Raw genomic sequence first — 22273 nt, 5'->3', positions numbered from 1 at the left:
TATGCTACATAGTTGCTACATAACTCAAGTAATGTCTAGTAACCGAGTAATATTTTGGAAATAATATGCATTTTAATCCATTTTTGGTATTCGAATCAAATAATGAATCAAAAATGATTTAATAATAATCATATTACTTCTAGTTCATTAATCAAACTGGAAAATTAGTGCTGCAGGATGACATAGTTTTGTAGGTCAAAACCTGGAAATGAGTTAGCATTTTAGCACTTCCGATTCCATCATTCTGAAGTCATTGGGGTTTTTGAATGGGTTTTTTGGTTAAATGCCTGAAATAAGGTATTTGGTTGAGATCAAGATATTTTTATTTTATTTTATCACAGAAAATACAACAGTTTTACCCCACTTTTGATTTGAAAGATTTTACTTCAAAAGGCAGTTGCTCTAGTCCACTTTCACAGCGTTGTTGTGTTTATAATCGGATTCTAGCAAACTTTTAACTTAATAGAGACATTTTTTTATTTTATTTTATAAAGACTGAAAGAGTTTAAGAAGCTTAATGGTTGTGACACTGAAGACAAGACATGCAACCATGGAGTGGCTCGTTTATAGCCTACATTTAGCTTTTTACTTCTGGCGATTGTATTAAGACATTAAAATGAATAAAAGCTGTTAATTTGAAAAGATTATCATGATGAACAAAACATGTAAGAATCATAAACTTTTATTGGTCACGTAACTTGTTTTCTGCACTAATTCAAAAGAAAAGAGAAAAAATCCTATTAGCTTTTTGTTGAACCAGGGTGATGCTAACTTCTGGGTTGGCCTACAAAAATAAATCATCACTGTAGCACTCTATGGTACTGTAGGTTATGTCGGAAGCATTGCATTATTGGATACCGCATTTCACTCAACACACTCTGGTTGTATGCTGAACACTTTTGCAATTGTAGTGGGTCATCTATGCATACGGAAAATTCACAGTACATACATGCAGTACTATACTGTAGAGATGCACTTCCGTGAGCTTAGGTCGGTGGGCACATGGGCTGATGGAGCCATAAACACACAAAATACATCACAGCTGAGCCACAAACGCAGGCATCGGAACACAGATACACTCACACATCGAATTCGGCTCACACACGCTACAAAACCTGACATATGGACAAGGACATAGTCTTTTATAAAATAATAAAAAACAAAGAAACAACATGCAATTAAAAAAATAACATGCATGTTATTTATATCACCATTTTGCCAAAGTTGGCCATTTATTTTGCCTAGACAAAATGACATTGTATTGAAAGACAGATCTGCATATCTTTTCAAGGCGATGTACTACATACAAACTGTTCAATTGCATAAACAGACTGATTTTTATTTGGTATTTTTCTTTTTTTTTTTTTACCAGAAACCACTTTTGTAACAAGAATCACAATGTGAGATGCTGGCAAGCAAAGAGAGAGGGCGTTTTCGGTAAATATGTTCGTAAGTAAACGTTGTCACATTGCCTGGCTCCAGGTAGAGATCTGCTTCACAGCGGGATGATAGCTGCCACACACAGAGATGCAGACAAGTAGACAAGCAGAGGACAGGAACTCCAAAAGCCCTTCATCTGCATAGTAAACAATCCAACCGCACGAGTGCTCCATTCAGAACTATGATAGGACACAGATGAAAGAGCAGCGTCTCTGCAGGCCATGCTGGGAAGGATGCGTGTTCAATGAATATTTCCAAAGTTGTTTCCCACCTACACACTTGAGTTTACTGTGTATCAGAGAACGCTGTAATCCATTGATTTAAAAGTTGATGATCCGGCACATGGAGATAGCGAGGGTTTGCAAAAGTGAAACTTCTTCATATGACCTTCACCTTGAAATCTTTCAGCAGTGTACTCTGGAACAGACTTTTTTTTTACCATTGAGAAGGCAGACGGGTCCAGTTGTGCTTTCGGAAATCCAATTTTTTGCATTTCCGCTTGCTCTCAAATGAATCCGACTCTTTCCACACTCTCAAAATGGATCTTACGCAATTATATCCATGAAACATCATCAGAGCTTTCTCCAGTGCCGTGGTTCTCAAACTTTTAAATGTGGCAAACCACCATTTTTTTTTTCTTTTGCCAGGTTGCTGTTTTGCTACTTTTAGCCAATTAACTTAAACTAGCCAACTGTTTGTAAAGTAGCCAATCAGTACAGTTTGAGAACTACTGCTCTAGTGAGTAAACACAATCAGCAGGATGGAAAAACAGGATAATTGAGGTCTCAGGCAGGGGTCATGTGACTGAGAAGAACCTCTTTGGTGCGGAGTACAGCTGCCAACTCCTGGTCCTAAAGGCCCAACCGGAGATCAGGTTTTGATCTCAAACAAACACTGAATCCGCTCCCTGGTTTATCATAGCAATGAAAATCTGAAGTGGGCAGTCCATGCATGGAATCAATAAAGCCAGCCATCCAAGGCAGCAGAACAGTCGTACATGAATGCCTGTGTTCACATTTGTGCTGCAGTTGCGCAAAGACGTTTGTTTACCACTTTCAAGCATTTATGTGCTTTTGTGGGAAGGGTATGTGATTCTCCAGTGGGCATTTATCTGTGTATTTATGGGCAGGCACGGCTAAGGCCACTCATGGTGATAACGTTTGCCATTCTTTTTCCGCTCTTTCTGCAGGTGCTCCAGTTCCGCCTCATACACCATCTCTTGCATTAGATATTTCTCCCTGCGCATGCGATCACACAGGTCTTTGGGCATGTCTGGAATCATGTGGGCTATGAAGGTCTTAATGCCAAACACAAGGTGCTATGGAGAATACAACAGACAATAAAAAATGCATACATATTAAATATATATTTTTGCAGTATTGAGTAGCTAACGACAACTAAATCAGCCTTTCATGTAGGTAATTTGGAGTTTTTTTTGCCTTCTGTTTTATGAATAGTGTATATTTGAACATACTACGCATTTGACTTTTTTTTTCCAACATGAAAACATTTTGGTGGAAAACAGACAAAAGTCTGGCTCTGTGAGATTAGATACTTTTGTAACTAGCTCCTCTTGGCCTACTCTGAGCAGGGCTTAAATTGAGGTGTGCTAATGACCACAACGTGAGGTTTATATGCACAGCTATCATGTACCAGTTGGCCTACATTTACAGTGACCATCCTAAACTTCATTCCCACCCGGGTCACGGCACCACTTTAACTTGTTCCTTGCAGGGCACTCCAAGAACCAGTGATAGTCAGGATGAGAGTTGGGCACGTTAACAAGAATGCTAAAGACCTCAGCCTCTAGTGTTAGTCACCTCCTGAGTCAGGGTTTACCTGCATAGCTCTCTTGTACCAGATGGCTTCCTTTACACTAGTCACTAATGACTATTGCCTTGAATCGTATTGTAACTTTATCAAAGGGCCACTTTAACTTTAAATTAACTACTTAAAATTATGAATATATTGTAGATTTGCAAGCTAAAGTTTCGAAGTAGCTTCCCCAAAACTACATTGCGAATGCTATAAAACTGTGAAAAATGTGAAGTAGCACTGACCTCAAAGACGATGATGAAGGCTAGTCTGGCAGCCAAAACATGCCAGAACTGCAAGGTGAAATCGTAGGGTTCAGGACTCCACGGAGGTGCTCTGTAATCCCGATATCTGTAGAGGGGAATAACAGAACTTGATCTCCATGAAAGTGACAAAAAAAAAATAAAAAAATAAATAATAGCATTTAACAAGGTAAAACTAGCAAGAGTGTTGCAGTACCTGCAGTACTGATTTTGGAAACTTCCGTTTTTAAATTCACCCATGTCAAAAACAGACAAGCTGTTGTTCAAGTATCCTCTTAGACATCTGTGTAGACAGAGAAAACACAAATATATAGCATTAGCAATGCAAAGCTTCATATAAAGATTTTGAATGCAACCTCTTATCTTTAATAATTAAGTTAAATGATATATATGTAATTCCATATATATATATATATATATATATATATATATATATAAATATATATATATATATATATATATATATATATATATATATGGACTTTTGGTTTGCTCACTTTCAGTTTCCTGTTTGATTTGTCTTAGTTCCCTTTCAAAAGCTATACTCAATGCTGCGCGATTTTTTAAGTACTATGGGCAACGCTTTTGTGTGTGACCAGCTGTGAATATATGTGTGCAACACGTCAATGGAATTGACTTTGAACTTAGACTCGGACAGTGCACGTCATTGGAATGCGCACGTATCAGAGGCTATAATTAGATGTGCCACAGGTGTATCGACAAGGTCTTTAGTCATCAGACCATACAGTGATGTGTGTGTGCATCTCAAGCTCTCAAAAACTCTGATAGGAGTTAGTTTTTGCAAGGCAGTGCACAGAAAAATCTTTCTGTTTTTCCTCTAAACTGATGAAAAATAAACAAAAGAAAATGAGCGATTTACAAAACAAATGGTATGTGCCTCAGTGTTCACGTCCTATGGCTGAATCGGACACCCACCAATACTGTTTTGTTCATTTGGGGAGAGAGCATGCTGCCCTTGCCTTTGAGCATTGTGATTGCAAGCATTGTGGAATGTTCACAGTTAAAGTGCTTCATGTTCGCTTTGCTTATTTCAAAGGGGTAGCACCCACCAGGGACGTCACTAGGATTGGAAGACAGGGGGGGCTTAGCCCCCAGGCCAGGGTATTTGAAACTTGCGTTTGCAAAATCTTTGCACTCACATCTTGCCTATTATAGAGATATTATATTTATATTATTGGCAAAGAATAAAGAGTTGTGATTAGCTTGCTAAGTTAACCATTTCTTGTATTTTGCTTGTTCACTCTAGATAGACTACAGTTTTCCATAGCAAACCAAAATATCCCCTTTCCTTTACCTCAAGAAAACGTAGCTAAAGGTAAGCAGGTAATTAAAAACAGCTTACAATTTCACTCTGTATCACGACACTTACCAATCTTCCTTTCACCATTAGCGTGAGTATCGGTGTGTGTGGGCGGGAGGGTGCATAGCGAGTTAAACTTTAGACCAAACTAGAGTAATGCCGAGACGAGATGAATCCTCCAGTTACTTGCAGCGCTCCGGTCTGCAACGCTCTCAAAGCTGCCACAGTTCACACCAATGCAACGAGACGGTGCGGTGCATCATCTTGATAGCACAAAGACTCTTTGTACTTCTGACCAACTTCCGACTTTTCGGCTATTTTTTTGTAGCTGGATATATATCATTTGTTGCGTCTAAATATGAATGAGGATACGGTTATTGATATTGATCGAATTGTTATTGTTGTTCTTATTATCATTTAGGAGGGCTTAGGAACATTTTGGGGTAGCTTCAGCCCCCCTAAAATAGGCCTAACGACGTCCCTGGCACCCACAATGCCATGGTTGGGCTCACGTGTTGATCTGTCTGAGGAGCGAGAGACGGGTCCCTATCGCTCGCTCTCTCTCTAGATCGGGATGTCCTTTATGCCTGACTACCGAAGTGTGTGATGCGGCGCTTCTTCGGCTTGGGCAGAGAACACTGAATCTCGTGAGTTTGCCGCCTCCAAGCGTTCCTCCCGTGATGATAAAAAAGGGGAACTGCTCGGGGTGGACGCTCGTGCAGTGGCCAGATTTCACTAGTCACAGAAAAAAGAGACCCGTAAAACATTTAAAGTTAGCCTCCTTGACGAGTTGACTTGTAAATAAATATATAAACTATATATATATATATATATATACATCTCATATATTTGTGCCCTCGACATCAACACATTCGACTATCGCGGCTGCGAAGGCACGCTGTTAAGCAAGGTTTATACTCGCCACGTCCGCACGAGCGCGAAGGTGCGCGCGTCAAAAATGACGTCATTGCGGTGTGGGCGGTCGTGCGTGTTGGGTGCGCAAGACCCCATTTCGCTTGGCAGTGTGCACGGCTTTTTTTGTAACAGCGTGTGCAGCTCCGCATCCGAAGATGCACGACTTCGAGCCGAATCTGGCCGAGCATGTATGTCTCACCGCACCGGCACCCAGTTTGTGCGGCTTAAATTTGTTGCTTACGTTTACAAAATGAGCTTATAGCAGACAAAAGCCATTTTAATAAAAACAAAGGTCCATGTTTTATAAAATGTCCACAAAACTTAATGAAATGTTTAGTGAAATTAGAAAATATTTAAGAGATCGTTAATTTAGTTGTATAGCCTACATACGTGTTTTTATATCAACATATTTTGTTCTAATGTCACAAGTAGGCTAATAATCTCAGGGTTTAATGGATTTTACACGATGATTCTTTTTGTAGTGTGGTATTGGTGGTGATGTACTAAAATAAACATTGTCACATGTGGAACATTCTTCTTCTGACCGTTGATTCCTGATGGTTAAGAGGACAAGTACTTGAGTCGCCCCCTGTCATTTCACAGAATAGTACAACGGCGAGCGTGTCGAGTATAAACGCCTCGTCCGTTTGGGGAGACTCGCGCTGCGGAGCTAGGCGAAAGTAGCCTATAAACAAGGCTGTATACGATGCTACCTCAGATCGGAGAGACGCTCGCGGGCTATCTCTCCTCTGGAAGCGCATCATCAGAGGCATTTTCAGTAGGTCAGGCATATCAGGCTGATCTTATTAAAGATTTAAACAGCCATTTCATTTTCATCCAGACCGTGTTGGCTTGTCTGATTGATATTTGGGTGTATTTATTGCTGAGGAATTAAATGATAATCATGACTCATCTAATTTGAGAGGTTAGATGCTTGGATTAATACATTGTCTGGCTGTTCTTTGGCTATATTTAATTGTGAGGAATTAAATAGTGAAATAGCCATAAAAAAAAAAAAAAAAGAAAAACAAGATGGACTTTGAGAGCGCCGCCTCCGAGCGCTCCTCCTGTTATGATAAAGTGTGTGAGAGGTTACTCGAGGTGGTGACTCGTACCAGGCTGACCTGCTACAAGAAAGGCTCAAAAGCAGAGTTTGGCGAGTTGCGCTCAGCAGCCTCATAATAGACATGAGACAAAAGTCCTGAGGTTTTTTTTGTTCCCAGGTCTGTGGGGTGTGCCCCTTCGGGATGGGGCATGTTAAACACATAAATTAGCTCCTAACCGACACCCTCATGAAACCACTGTAACATCCCTGCCACGTCTGGTGATAAGGGGGGCAGCGGTTTCCAGCCAAATGTTGGATGTCCTGTTGTTTCCTGTTATCACCCAGGACACAGAACATTTAACATCCCCCAACAGGAAGTATTAAAATTGGTACCCCTTTAAAGAGACTTTGTCAGCGTGAAAGCTACTGCCAGGTATCTCTCTTTGGGTCCTAAAGACAGAAAAAAGGAATTCACTGCCCTCCTCGTTTTAATGGAATGGTTCACTATCGTGAAACAGCACGGCTTTCTGAAGCGGTTGAGGCTTTCATCAAATTGTGCCAAAAAAACGGTTAATTACTCTAAGATTTTAAAACAATGCGCATTAGCGACATCTGGCGGTCAGAGTTGTTTTCTCCGCCATATCTAACAAATCATCACGGAGCAGAGGATATACGGTTTGAAAAAGCAATTGACAAAACAAAGCTTCTGAAGCCCGTGATGTACAAGAGTGGAATCAATCTGGGATCAGTACAGTTCTATCTAATCTGATCTAATGTCATCTAAATTAATTTGTGCTAATGAGACCACAACTCATGTCATGTGTAGCCTGGTCAACGGATTCACATATTGATCAATAATATAAAATATAAAAGTATAATAAATATTTGATGTGAGTTGTTGAAAAAATATTTTGGGTGAGCTGTTTAACCCTTAAGTTCGGTTAGGGGTATTTGAGACCCCAGCTATAATACATGATTAAATGCAATAGAGGTGTGACGTGCATTCAGTTTCTGTTTGGTGTTGAGGTTACAGTTGACTCAGAACTATTCTACTGAATCCCAAATAAGTGTACATACACACACACACACACACACACACACACACACACACACACACACACACACACACACACACACACACACACACACACACACACTCGTTTGCATGTCTGACAGCCCTCAAAGTAACGGGATAATCATTTCCCTTTTATGCATCGGGGGAAGAGACAATTTTTTCAAACCAGCTGACCCGCCTTCCGATACTGCATTTAAAACTATGTTTGAAGCTTCAAACATCATCAATCACATGGTATTGCCATTTCGATACAAGCATCGGTACAGTGTCAGTGTGGGATACAATAGTGCTTTGAAAACTGCATCAGAGTATCAGAGCCCCAGTATTAACTGTCCTATCACTACCCTTCATCATCATCTGGACCTTAACGTTAAATAATACCGGACCTAGAAGTAAGAAAATGGAATATGCTGCAGCTTTTACTGCCCTAGCCAGGGAAGGATTTTCGTTTTTGGATTATTCCATCCATTTTTGCTGACTTGCGCAACGATCTGCCTTTGATGATGGTACCCTGAAATTTTTATTTTGTAAATCGTCATCTAGCCCAGAGCTCATCCTTTCATCACCCTGCACCACGGAAACTACACCAGAGCCCCCCACAGACAGGTCGCTTCCGCCCGCCACAACAAAGGAGCCTGTGAGGTGCAGCGCCAACAGCGCCAACGATAGCCCCAGAGTGGAAGCCCAATCTCCTGGCTCTGCCACCGGCCGCTGACCCCTTCTCCCCACCTCGACCTGCAGTCTTCACCTTGGCTCTTCCCACCCTCGGCTCCACCAGAGACCCTCTGCCTTGTGGCACCACTGGGTTCCCCTTAACCCTCTGGCTCCACCATGGTCAGTTGTCACTCTGTCTGTGCTACAGACTTGCGAGCCTTCCGCTGCGCTCCATCTCTCCACTCCTACGACTTCAGCAGACTCCTTATTTCCCCTGGCTCCGCCTTGGTTCTCCGGTGCTCTGGTTCCTCCTCGGACGTTTGTTGCAGCGGCTCCGCCTAGGTCTTCAGTGCCAGTGGTGTAGCTTGGTCCTATCGGCTCTCCGTCTGCGCCTTAGGCTCCCCTAACTATGGCTCCTCCCGTCGTCAACTCCGCCGTGGGCTAACATCCTGGATGCTTGGTTTAACACTACCTGGCTACTTTTCCCATAATCTCCACCATGGTGCTACCTCCATCTACTCCTCCCTGGTCTCTGCTGCCTGCCCGTCTACCTTCTCCCAGGCCTTCGCCACAAGGCCACCATAAGGGTTAGTTAGCTGAATTAATGAATTTCTAATTTTCAAAATAGTTTCCCAGAAACAAGTTGATGGTGAAGCTGAATAAGCTGAAAAAAAGAATTAAAAATCTAAATTAAGCTTAAAACAAGCAAAATTATCTGCCACTGAGGTTAATTCAAATGGAAACAAGATTATTTTTCTTACCCCATTAGCAGATGCTTTACCTTGTTTTAAGCAAAAAAAACTGTTTTTCGGAAAACAAGCCATAAAATCTTATGACATTTTACTTGTAGTATTTACATATAGTAAATGATTCTTGATCCAAGAATTTTTAGATATTTGGACTGGAAATGAGCCAAAAAAAAAAAGAAGCCTTTTTAAAAAAAGCAATGCACCCATCTTAGTGGCTAACAAAATAAATCTGCTCAGCTTTGCAATACGCATGCCACTGTGTGTTTGTTTTTTTAGCCCTGTAATTGCTGCTTGCAGCTATTTGGAAATTTTCGTACTTCTCGTGCCGGTAACCCTTGTCCACACAGGGCCCATATTTGAATGCATAGACGAAGCGAGGGATGTAATCTGAAGTGATGGCAATGACGAAGGCATTTGTTATGACAGCCACAACTCCAATTCCCTCCAGGATTCCATGCCAGATACCTAATTAAACAAACAAATTAAACAAACAAACAAACGAACAAAATTACCAATCTTTCAAAACACATGTATTGAAATATACCAGGACAGATATATCTGTAAAATTATCTGCTATTAATGTATCAGCTATTAAGCATTAATTTATTCTGTATAATGTAAATACTGGTGCTAACAATCAAAATTGACAACATACTAAATGTAATTATAACAAATGACTCTTGGGTTTCTTGTTTTTAGATTGGAATAAACAGACAACAGGCTAATTGAGGTGAAAAGGACTGACCGATGTCAGTAGCACGGGCGGGCATCGGTCTCCTCCACTGCGTGACAAACTTGTAGGCGTCTAATCGGATCTCAATGATGTTGTTGAGCAGAGCCAGCAGAGGAGCCAGAGGAAACGCCGCCACAAAGATTGTAGTGAAACCAAACTGCAGAACTGTACAGAAAACAGATGAAATAAAGATCCCATCTACGCAACAAGCAAATGATTTGCCGAATTAGAACACTCATTATAATCAAGCATTTACCCTTTTGAGGTTAAGCCAGTCTAAAAATGGCTTCCTTAGGGTAGAAATATACTTTATAAAAATGTGTAAAAAACGACACAATTGCTTGACAAATGCATTGCAGGAATGCGGTCCTGTTGAAAATACTTGGCATTCTAGGTTCTAGTGTGTCCTGTTATCGTAACAAACCTCAGTCCTCAAATGGACAATAGAGTCAACCACCTGTGCCATTAAACCAAATTATTAATTTTACCTAACTTCCTTGGTGTGGCAAGCAGGACGTGGCCGAGAGCAGTGAGCTTCGTTCCCACAGCTCTCGGCATCGTCCTGCTTGCCAAACTTGGCATTATTCTATTTTGCCATTTGAAAATGACACGCGCTAAATCTCACTATAGGTGTTCGTCGAGCAGAACTCACCCATTTCCAGGTACTCGTCCACCAGGCCATGTGCGTTCATTGGCTGCAAGTTCCAGTCTCTATCCCATTGCGGAAGCCCTTCTTTACTATTATTCTGCTCACCTGCTCGTTTCATCTTACGCCGAGACCACCAGTTCTGCAACAGTCTGGTGGATGAAAAAAAAAATATATATATATATACGAAGAATATGAAAAGTGATGAGTAGTTAGGGCCATAGCTAATGGGATTCCAGTAGAAGACAGTGTAATTAATTGTATTTTACATCATAAAAACAATGAATCTACCAATCAATGCGAGTAGAATAAAGCTGAAATGTATTGAATATTGAAATGATCCTGTGTTCCACAAAAAAGACAATATGGGTTTAGAATGAAATAATGAGAATAAATGAGTGAAAAATAACAGAGTTGTGTTTTTTCTGTGAACAGTATTGGTAATCTAAACTAATGTCCCCTCATCATGTTTTCCTGATAGTCTGTTAGAAGTTCACTCTGTTGCCATGGCTCTTTCTGATGAAGCATACATTTTACTCTGTACTGCAGGGTTGGCAAAATCAATCAGCCGTGAACACAGTGGACTTCAACTAAGGACAAACTGTCCAGTGAAGCAAACATTTCCTATTTGGGATAATAATTGAGTAACACAGACCTGTGTTCGTACATTCAATAACAATGCCAGATCTTATGAAATAATGTATGTGTAATGTAAAGAATGATAAATAAAAGCATGAACTTATTATGAAGGAACCTATACTACTGTTTTAGGTTTAGGGGATTAGGGGTTAGAAAAGAATCAATAAAATTAAACTAAATGTCATCTATGCTCCATCAAAGAGGAAACGGGGTTCATCAAGAATTTATTTGCCAAGTAAGACTCCAATTGCAAGCAATTTGACATAAGTACCTTCCAACATCTAGGTGAAATATGTAATCTGTGATGTACACAATATACGATACTGTCTGATTTATTATGTGATAGGTGAGATGCCGGATAGCATTCCGTTGGTCAAATCGACAATACAACATTTAGGTTGTTAGCAAAGTCTTTCATAGTCCCGAGTTGTGTCCCAAATGATGCACTATACGCACCTACAGTATACTTACAATATACTTATGCACAATGTACTTGTCCGAGTAGTGTGTGAATTTCATAAGATTAATTTGTCATTCAACATCGGAGTCTGATAGCCCCTCCTCCTCTGCTACGTACGACAGTTGAATGCATGAAGTGTCCAACATTCCATCCTTAGTTTTTTTCGTTAATTTAGTGCATCATCCGGGTATTTAAAGAGCACTTTTTCTTTTTGGAATTTTCAGTTTGAACACACTACTCACACTATTTATGCTTAAAAACGTCATTGAATAGTGCATAAGTATGTGAATTGGGACCAACCTTCAGCCTCCAACAAGACATTTCAATTGGCTGGCATCTATGCAATTTGTGGGAGCACACATGATATTATAGTACATGATGTACCAGTGGCAATTTTTTGGCGAGCTCTTAAAAGCATGACCTGCTAGAGCACTAACCACATCCATGTACATATCAAATAAATTATTACATCCATAAAATCAAACATTATAAACAATAAATTGCTTCAAAACACATTAAAATACCAGACTCTATTCTTAAGTCATACATTATGTATACTAAGTACACTCTCCTCCAGGCCTGAACAGTTTAGTAGCTTAATGGCCACAGTCACAAATGAATTTCTAGTTCTTTTTGTCCTGCTTGCAGGCACTCTAAAATGACGTCATGATGGCAACGCTTAAAACTCAGTTCGTAGTGGATGGTCAAAAGTACAAAGAATATTGACTCGGTTAATTGCGCAACCTCGGTTCCCTGAGATAATGGGAATGAGTATTGCATCGCTAGACGCTTATGGGGAATTCAAAAACGCAGTGCCACTGCACAGCCATAATAGAGCGGCGATCTGATCGCGCTCATTGGCTGCTCAGTGGGAACTGCACCTATGGCGAAGCAGCTTGTCTGCACGAGCCAATCGCTGCGCGTCCCGCCGGGTGAGCGCAGAGCCTGCCGAAAGGGGCAGGGCGTCTGCCTAAAAAAGCAGCTCATTTCGCCATAGGAATCAGGTTTAATTCGACTGAAGCGACGAACGCCAGTCATCCAGCAATATTCGTCTACGCAATATTCGTTCCCGTTATCTCAGGAAACTGAGGTTACATAAGTAACCAAGTCGTTCCCTTTCGAAACGTTTACTCGTATTGCTCTCTAGACCCTTATGGGGAACCAATCTAACCATGCTGTGCTTTGTGAGCAGAACGACATGTTCTGTGGCCCTAGCCTGGAATGCTCAGGTGAGGGTCACTGTACGGTAGGACTAAGGATGATTGTAAAACCTAGCAAAGGTGGACGGCGAGGGCCAACCAGCCGCCGCACAGATTTCACCAATAGACACACCACTGGACCATGCCCAGGAAGAGGTCACGCCTCTAGTGGAGTGAGATCTGACGCCGATGGGGCATTGAAGGCCCAACTAAGTATAAGCCAACGCGATAGTATCTACTATCCAACGGGATAGTCTCTGCTTCGTGACCGGAAGCCCTTTAGTCCAGCCACCAAAGCATACAAAGAGCTCATCTGACTGTCTCAGTCGGCAGAGCACTGCATGTATACCCTTAAGGCATGAACAGGGCATAGTAAGTGGAGTTGATGCTCGTCTTCTGTATAAAGAAGAGCAGACAGCCTGATCACCTGCGCTCTGAACAGAGTAGAGAGCACTTTGGGCACGTAGCCATGCCTCGGTTTGAGGACGACTTTGGAGTCGTTAGGCCCAAACTCAAGGCAGGAAGCGCTGACAGAGAGCGCTTGCAGGTCACCCACTCGCTTGACCGATGCTAATGCTAGCAGTAATGCGGTCTTAATCGAAAGTGGTCAGAGTTTGGACGACTGCAGCGGTTGATCCAGTCCGCCGATCGCTGTTGGCACTCGTTCTGCTGCTTGGCTTGTTTGACGGCAAAAAGGCTTCTTCCATACATCAACGCAGTGTGTTCATGGATGAAGGAAAATACATCTGATTCCTATGGCGAAATAAGCTGCTTTTATAGGCAATATTTTACTTTCCTCAGAAAGTACAACCTTTGTTGAAACCTTTTACAAATTATGTTTTATTAACAAAGTTCGGGAGGAGCACGTTCAGGTAAATTAAACCTAATTAAACACATGTGGAGCGCATTCAGATAATTAAAGCTAAATAAACACGAGTGGAGCACATTTAGTTAATCTACACAATCAACGATTGTATATATACAGCAGACTTACCTCCGTTCATCAACAGTTTAACAGCATCCCTCCACCAACCCATCTCCTCACTTCTAGTCCTAACTACTCTAACAACAACCAGGGGGAGTACTCTGGGTTCGGGCAAAAAATTCAATGCTCGAAGCCCTCCCCCCCGGAAAGCATACCAAATATGCATAATCTTTACTCCGCTTAATTTGATGTAAGTGTAAACTCGTGAAACAGCAAAAACATTGGGTTGGAAGCTCAACCTATTGTCAATAACCACCCCCAAGTATTTGTGAGTGTCAACAATTTCAATGTCCAAACGTTTGAATGTTGTCATCAGAGGACTGTGTGGGGACTTCCTTTAAATCAATCACCATGTCCTTTTTTTTTATTAACATTGAGCTGAAGAGAAAATCGATCACACCATGACGCAAAGTCCTCCACGACAGGGTCATGCCTCAGATCCTGTTTGTGGAGAAGAGTCATTTGCATACTTTATAATATAACTGTTCTCATACCTACCCCGACAATCACTAGTGTACATGATAAACAAAAGAGGTGAAAGACAACAGCCTTGAGGTGAAGCAGTCGAACACTGAAAGTCAGAATGAACACCAATGACTGTACTAATAGAAAATCCAAAATCCACCCAAAAATATTGAGATCCAAGTTAAAAGGAGAAATAAGTTTCTCTACCAACAAATGGGGCCGTATTGTATTAAATGCCAAAGAAAAAAACAATAAATAGTAGTCTATCATCTATGGCATTTCCAATGTCTGAACAAACAATTTAACAAAGTAAGGTTAGCATCCTCGACATCCCTGCCCTGTCTAAATGCAAACTACAAAGCATCAGGACTATCTTTAGACTGTTGTAAAATTTCTCCCTTAACTACTTTCTCAAAACACTTCATAAATATTGAAGTAAGAGCTATCGGCCTAAAACCACTGAGTTCCCTTGGACCAATAGTCTTAGCTACATGAACTATAATAGATTTAGCTACATGAACTATAATATATATTTTTCCAAATTTCAGGGACTCTTTGTAACTTGAGGGATTGAGAAAGAAAATATGAAGAATATAAAAAAGATATGAAATATCTCACACAACTGTTCAGCACACGTCCATAACACCCTTCCTCCAATATTACCTGGACCGGGACTGTTTATTAGAGTTAACACACTAGAAAATACCTTTAACCCTTTGCACGACATTAAACTGACATTAAAAGCTTGACTGCTTGCAGTCCTTTGTTTTAAAACTTTTATATAGGATTTAAAATCATTATCATCAAACCTTAAATAAAATCAGCAACCTTTTTCGCTGAACTAAACCCAATCAGTTTAATATCCATATCCTCTCTATCTTCTTTACAGCCTGCCATTTCCTTTATACCTTGCCAGGCCGATCTTAAATTATCACCACTTAATTGTTTCTCATTTTTATCCTTATATTTTATTTTGTCCTTATTCAATTTAACTCACTGCTTTTTTTAATTACCTAACTGCATTCAGATTACCCTGTTTAAATGCTGCACGTTTTCTGTGCAGAAGGTAAAAATCACAGTCTTCTTAAAACTGCAATTATTAAAATCCCAGAGAAAAAAAGTTTGGAGCATCTTAGAGAGATCAATCTCAAATTTGATAAAACTTTACAAACAGTGGCAGTTATGCTGTTTGCTTTCAGTTGAATATAAAGAACTGTTATACAAATCTGAAATTCCCTCGGTAGGTAAAAGGGTCTCAACGACACAGACAACAGTTCAATATCTGGGGAGCATATTCTTTCTCTTACTGTGTTGTTTTTGCACTACCTTCGGTTGATGTACAGACAGACTCCCCCACCCTGATTTTCCCTCATTATGTCACTGTCCCAATCTAGGCAAAGTGGCAAACCAAACCCTTGTAACGGCAGTGAGGAATCCAAATCTTGAGGAGTGAGCCATTTCTAAGCCAATGCAAGCATTCTTGTACTCTCGAAGATGGCAAATATTTGCCTGTAGTTCATCGACCTTATTCCTCAGTAATTGGACTTCTGTCAGGACCACTACCGTCAAATTCGATTGACAATTAGCATACTGTTTGGATTGGCAATATGGTTCCGTTCTGGGAGAGAACTCCCTGCGCATCCATGCAGCCTAGCATGGATAAGAGCAGGGAGAGCAGCAATTACCGGGGTAAAGAGAACAGAACCAACATGAATGTTTGCAAATATATTTAATTCAAGATTTTAAAGTACAACATAATTCGAGAATTTATTCTGATTCAAGGAGAATCAGAATGCCAAATCCTGACTGGGCGAGAGGAGGAGCTGGGGATGGAGGAGGGTAATTAGCTCCTGAAAAACGCGATAGCTGCTGATAATACTGAAGGAACTTATATATGTATACGGTGATAGGCGTCGTATTCCTATAGTTAGACGTGGATCAGCTGAGAGTCAGCTGATGCGAGCTTGACTAACGTGACCTGCCAGAACTAACGCTACGCTTGATGTTTGCCAGTAATATAGTTGGAAAAGGGATATGATTTCTTTTAAGTAGATTCTTCACCCACACACATACTCCTCCTTTCCTTCCCTGTGTCACGATTCATGACTGTGTTCAACTGTCTCATCCTATGTTTAGCAGTTCCCTGTTATGTTTACTAGTCTTCCCAGGTGTTTCTTATTTACCACGCCCCCTTGTTATCTTGTTTAGCTTGTTTGCCTTTGTATTTAAACCTCTGTGCTTCAGTTGTTGTTTGTCAGTCGTTGTTTCATGTAGCTGTTTCCTGTTCCTGTTTCCTGTTCCTGTCCTGAGTTTTGTTGTTCTGTTATTTGCCCGGGATTACCTGTTTGTTTTATTAAAGTAAGTGTTGCATGTGGATTCTCTCTCTGCCTTGTTCCTACCTCATCGTAACAGAATGACCGACCAACCATGAATCCAGCAGCACGGATTATGTGTCTCCGTCAAGGAGATCGACCCATCGAGGATAACGTAAGAGACTTTATCGATCTGGCAAATGTAACTTCTATGGAATCTCTGTGCCTCATGATTTTTTTTAGAAGGGGACTATCAGAGCCACTCGGGTCAGCCATGCCACTGCACAATCCCCATTGGACTTAAGGATTTTATATTTACTTGGTGTGGTGATTAGGAAGAGTGTGCAGGTGATGACCTGGGAGGATTATGGGAAATGTATAGTGAGTAGAGGAAACAGGCATGGTGACTGGTGAATGATGATCCTGACAGAAACAAAATATGCTTTATTTTATTCTTCTGTAATTGTTCCTCTAATATCAGTTTTATATTATCGCGACAGGTAGAGATCCATCTGTGTTAGATATAGATCCGAGTTTAGATTCATGCATTTAAGGTTTAACCCTTTCACACCTAAGTTTAAAATATTCTGGCTGACCCCCCAGCGTGAGTTTTTCAAGGTGACCGTTGGGAGCCGCCATGTTAGTTTGCGCCACAGTTCAGAGAATCGTATCTGTTGGATTTACAACACGTGAATACATCCACTTCTCCCGAAATACATGAAAGCAATGGCTCGTTTGCACTGAGCGGTACGGTACGGTACGGTACGGTACGGTACGGTACAGTACGGTACGGTTCGGGACGGTAAACCCTGATCTGGCTTGCGTTTCCACTGCCAACAATACCCTTACTTGATAGGCGTGGTGTAGCCTCTGCCGGAAAGAAGCGATCGACTTCAATTTCGGGCGAAGAAGAAAGTGACATAGTAAACAACAATGGATGACATACAGCAGAACTTGTTTCTTGCTTCTTGACATGTGGCTGTTTGTCACAAGAAGACAAGCACCTACATTAGGCATTTCTCAATAGCAAGTACGCAAAGTTCGGACTTGCCACTCAGGAGAATGACTCATCTCATGATCATCTTCAATGTAATAAAATAAAAAATGACAAAAATCAACCCAGTCTCTTTTTGTTAAATTTCAGTTTTGTCAATATTAGCCATTATAAAAGTATAAGTAAAAGGTACAAGAAGCTAAACAATCAGAAATAAAGCAAACAATTCAGTCAAACATACAAAGTCAGCGCTCTAGTCTAACCTTACAATGGTAAAGTTAAATAGCTTAAATATATAAAGTTATGAAACTTCACTTAGCCCTCAGCCAAAACGATTGGCCAGGGAACAAATGATAGATTCACGAGACCAAATATCGCCTGTTAGATATACACAAGACGAATTATATCTCATGTTTAAGCACTACTGAGACGTCAGAGTCAGCACCAAACGTCAGAACGACTAGCCGAGGAAAGGCTGTTCCAGGCGGGGTACATGAGTGCCGAGCGTCCGGTGATCGCCTGAATCTCACAACCTGGATCAAATTTTCTTAAATCTTTATAAATAAACCACAGATTTGAGCTTTAAACAACTACATTCTCCCCTGACAAACTCTTTAAACTACATTTTGTGACACAATAACAATAGTATTATATTTCAACTGTATATTAAAAAATGGCGCTTCTTATGTTGTCATTCACTTGACTCTGTCAACGTTCTGCAGTGAGTCTAGCTCCACCCTTTAGTACCGTACGGTTCAGCATTTTGGTACCATTCACAACTTTTGACAGTGGAAACGGAAATAATTGTGTACCGTATCATACTGTACCATACCGTACCGCTCAGTGGAAACGAGCCATAAGGGGCCGGTGAACTGGGAGAAGAATAGAGTAAACTTTAAAGTTACTTAGACAATGTGTACCTGATAAGAATAAAACTTGGCTAATTATAATGGAAAGGATTATTGCCGCTTCCATAGACATCAGTGTGTATTTTACAAACTCTAAATGTATTGTTTTATTAGTACTTATGTGCATTTATATGTCTGAAACCTAAAATAAACATTATGTGGTTGAAAGCGCCAGCCAACGCGCGAAAGCACATTTGAATTTAGCAGTTGAACACGTGATGCACTGACCATTCTAATCACACCAGTGATTATACACTGGTGTATAGTTGACTATACACCTTTGTATAGTTATTATGTTGGAATAATTGTAAAAGATTATAGGAAATTTGATGAGAAATACACTTCATTTTAATAAATAGGACAACAATTACACTATTAATGTAAAAATACAAAATAGAATTGTTTTGGTTGTTGTTTTGGTTGCTGACTTTTATGGGAGTTAGCACTGGCTGCAAGTCAATAAAGTCCTAATTATTGGTGATATTAATATACATGTAGATAATACATTGAAAGATGCATTGGGATTGACATTTAAAGACATCCTTAACTCTATTGGAGTTAGACAACACGTGTTAGGACCTACTCACTGTCGTAATCATACTCTAAATCTAATATTATCACATGGAATCAATGTTGATACCATTGAAATTCTGCAGCAGAGTGATGACATCTCAGAACATTATCTAGTGTCGTGTAAACTTAATTTAGCCAAGGCTGCAAAGTCGATTCCGTGTTACAAATATGTTAGATCTATCACTTCTGCCACTAAAGATTGCTTTTTTAATAATCTTCCTGATAATTTTCATCATCTCAGCATCCCAGATAGCTTAGAAGAACTCGATATTGCGACAGAAACTTTCAACTTTAGACACAGTTGCTCTGTTTCGCTTAAAGAAGATTAAAGAAAATAGTCCAACGCCGTGGTACAACGAGCACACTAGGCCCAGGGCTGGACTGGCCATCAGGCATACCTGGCATTTTCCCGGTGGGCCGACGTGCTTTTTGGGCCGATACATCTCATACTCATACATAATTTGTATTATTATTATATATATATATTTTTTTTTTAACGGCCCATAAAATTTGTACATCGACAGCCCATTCGTTTTGTTTTGCTTAATTGGCGGTGCTGGGTTTGTGCCGGTGTAATGCATTGGTCAAAAAAAGTCAGTGTTAGTTTTTTTTTTCTGACAGACCAGCCCATGAAACGTCCCGGGTTACGTATGTAACCCTAGTTCCCCGAAGGGAAGGACGCTGCGTGTAATCGCATTGGGAACGCCTCCAGTGTAGTGCGTCTGAAGCATGAATGAAATCAGTCAATGGAGAGAATGAGTGTCACGGCGAGTGACGTCATCGACCAGGAAACTATAAAGCACCCCAGAATCATAAGCACGCCAGCTTCTGATGTTACTGAAGCAAGCGAACCAAGGGGGTGCCGGGAGTATGGCAGGACACGCAGCGTCCGTCCCTTCGGAGAACTAGGGTTACATACGTAACCCAGGACGTTCCCCTTCAGGGACTACCGCTGCGTGTAATCGCAGTGGGAACGCAATACCCACGTCACCATACGAACAAGTCCCCGTCATGTGTGATTTAGGAGACACAAGCCGACGAGAGAACCTGAGCCCCAGGAGTGGAGCTAAAATCAAGAGAATAAAATCTGACAAAAGTGTGCGGTGAGGACCAGCCTGCCGCATCACAAACGTCTTGAAGAGAAGCCCCTGAAAGAAGAGCTTTAGAGGCAGCCATGCTCCTAGTAGAATGGGCCCGTACAGCCAACGGCGAAGGCTGACCGGCCGAAACGTAAGCAAGTGAGATGGCCTCGACCACCCACTTGCTCATCCTTTGCTTAGATGCCGGGCACCGCTTGTTGGGCGGCCCAAAACAAACGAACAGCTGTTCAGATTTCCTCCACAGGGCAGCTCTGTGGACATAAGCATCTAAGGGCCTAACGGGGCACAGCAAATTAAGTTTCTCCTGGTCTGACGTCAAAAAAGGTGGAGGACAGAAAGCCTGCAGTCCTATAGGACTAACAGAAGTAGTTGGTACCTTAGGAACATAACCTGGTCTCAGATGGAGAAAGGCCTTAGCCATACCAGGAGCAAATTCCATGCACGAGGGAGCCACCGAAAGTGCTTGAATATCTCCTATTCTTTTTAGAGATGAGATAGCGAGAAGAAGGATAGTCTTAAGAGTAAGAAACTTTTCCGAAACTTCCTCAATGGGCTCGAAAGGAGCTAGGGAGAGACCTTCTAGAACAATGGCCAGGTCCCAGGATGGTACCCTCGTGCGTACTGCTGGCCTCAGCCTCAAGGTGCCACAAAGGAAGCGAGATATAAGTGGGTGTCTCCCAAGAGAAACTCCACTCAAAGGAGCGTGGTAAGCAGCCAGGGCCGCCACGTACACCTTCAGTGTGGAGTGGGATAACCTCGTGGAGAGACGGTCCTGCAGGAACTCCAGCACTGTACCAACCGGGCAGTTAACTGGGTCCTGTTGGCGCTCTCCACACCAAGAGGTGAAAAGTTTCCACCTCGCGGCATTTAACTTCCTTGTAGCGGGAGCTCTGGATTGGAGAATGGTCAACGACCTCAGTCGAGAGACCGGATTCTATGAGCTGAACCCCCTCAGAGGCCAAGCCCATAGTCTCCATAGCTCTGGGCGGGGGTGAAGGATCGACCCACTCGCCTGAGAGAGTAGGTCCCTCCTGATCGGAATCTCCAGGGGAGAGCCGTCGAGGAGGGACACTAGGTCCGCAAACCATACTCGGGCCGGCCAGAACGGGGCTATTAGCAGAAGACTGAGCCCGTCCCGGCGAACCCTCTCCAGAACTCCCGGGAGCAGAGCGATCGGGGGAAATGCGTACAGACATGACCTCGGCCACGGCTGTACCATAGCATCCAACCCCAGTGGGGCTGGATGGCTAAGAGAGAACCACAGTGGACAGTGTGATGTCTCTCGGAAAGTAAAAAGGTCGACCTCGGCACGACCGAAATGTTCCCAGAGGAGCTACACCACCTCGGGGTGAAGTCTCCATTCCCCGGGCCTCGGCCCCTGCCTCGACAGGATGTCTGCCCCCTGATTTAAATACCCCGGGAGATAAATAGCTCTCAGCGAAATAATTTTCCCTTGGGACCATAGAAGGATCTGACGTGCCAGTTTGTAAAGCGTTTTTACACGCTTTATGAGTTTTGAACGCAGACCCCCCTGATGGTTGATATAAGAGACCACTGATGTGTTGTCTGTTCGGACAAGAACATGGTGGCCCCTTAGGTCTGGGAGGAAGTGTTTCAGAGCCAGAAACACTGCCAACATCTCTAGACAATTTATGTGCCATAGACGATGAGGGTCCTGCCACAGACCCTGAGCTGGGCGACCACTCATAATCGCCCCCCAACCCGTGAGAGAGGCATCCGTCGTTAGCATTACGCGACGACAAGGAGCTCCCAACACAGGACCTTGGGACAGAAACCAAGGATCTTTCCACATGATCAGGGCGCGATGACACCGTCGCGAACTCATGATCGTGCGGAATGGATTTCCCCTCGGGGAGAATCCCTTGGTTCTGAGCCACCACTGTAGCGGTCTCATGTGCAAGAGGCCAAAAGGTATCACGTTGGACGCAGCTGCCATGAGACGTAACAGTTTCTGGAACTGT

The 22273-nt window shown here is 41.9% G+C and overlaps 1 protein-coding gene across 1 annotated transcript in view; it reads right to left on the bottom strand.

Annotated features, from left to right (window-relative positions):
- Positions 1–2082: 2082 nt before the first annotated feature.
- The window catches only part of ano3 (anoctamin 3), a 106324-nt gene continuing 86133 nt past the window's right edge, over positions 2083–22273 (bottom strand). The window contains exons 18-23 of the mRNA XM_081356111.1: positions 10663–10808; positions 10023–10175; positions 9595–9742; positions 3715–3801; positions 3501–3606; positions 2083–2758 (exon numbers count right to left, since the gene is read on the bottom strand). Coding sequence (XP_081212237.1) covers positions 2576–2758; positions 3501–3606; positions 3715–3801; positions 9595–9742; positions 10023–10175; positions 10663–10808 — 823 coding nt within the window. The 3' untranslated portion in view covers positions 2083–2575. The remainder of the gene's footprint in view (positions 2759–3500; positions 3607–3714; positions 3802–9594; positions 9743–10022; positions 10176–10662; positions 10809–22273) is intronic.

This window comes from Scardinius erythrophthalmus (assembly GCF_964197995.2).
Source record: "Scardinius erythrophthalmus genome assembly, chromosome: 24".
In the NCBI taxonomy this organism is placed as follows: Eukaryota; Metazoa; Chordata; class Actinopteri; order Cypriniformes; family Leuciscidae; genus Scardinius; species Scardinius erythrophthalmus.
Note: the sequence above shows the minus strand (reverse complement) of the source record. Positions and strands in the feature narration are given on the sequence as shown.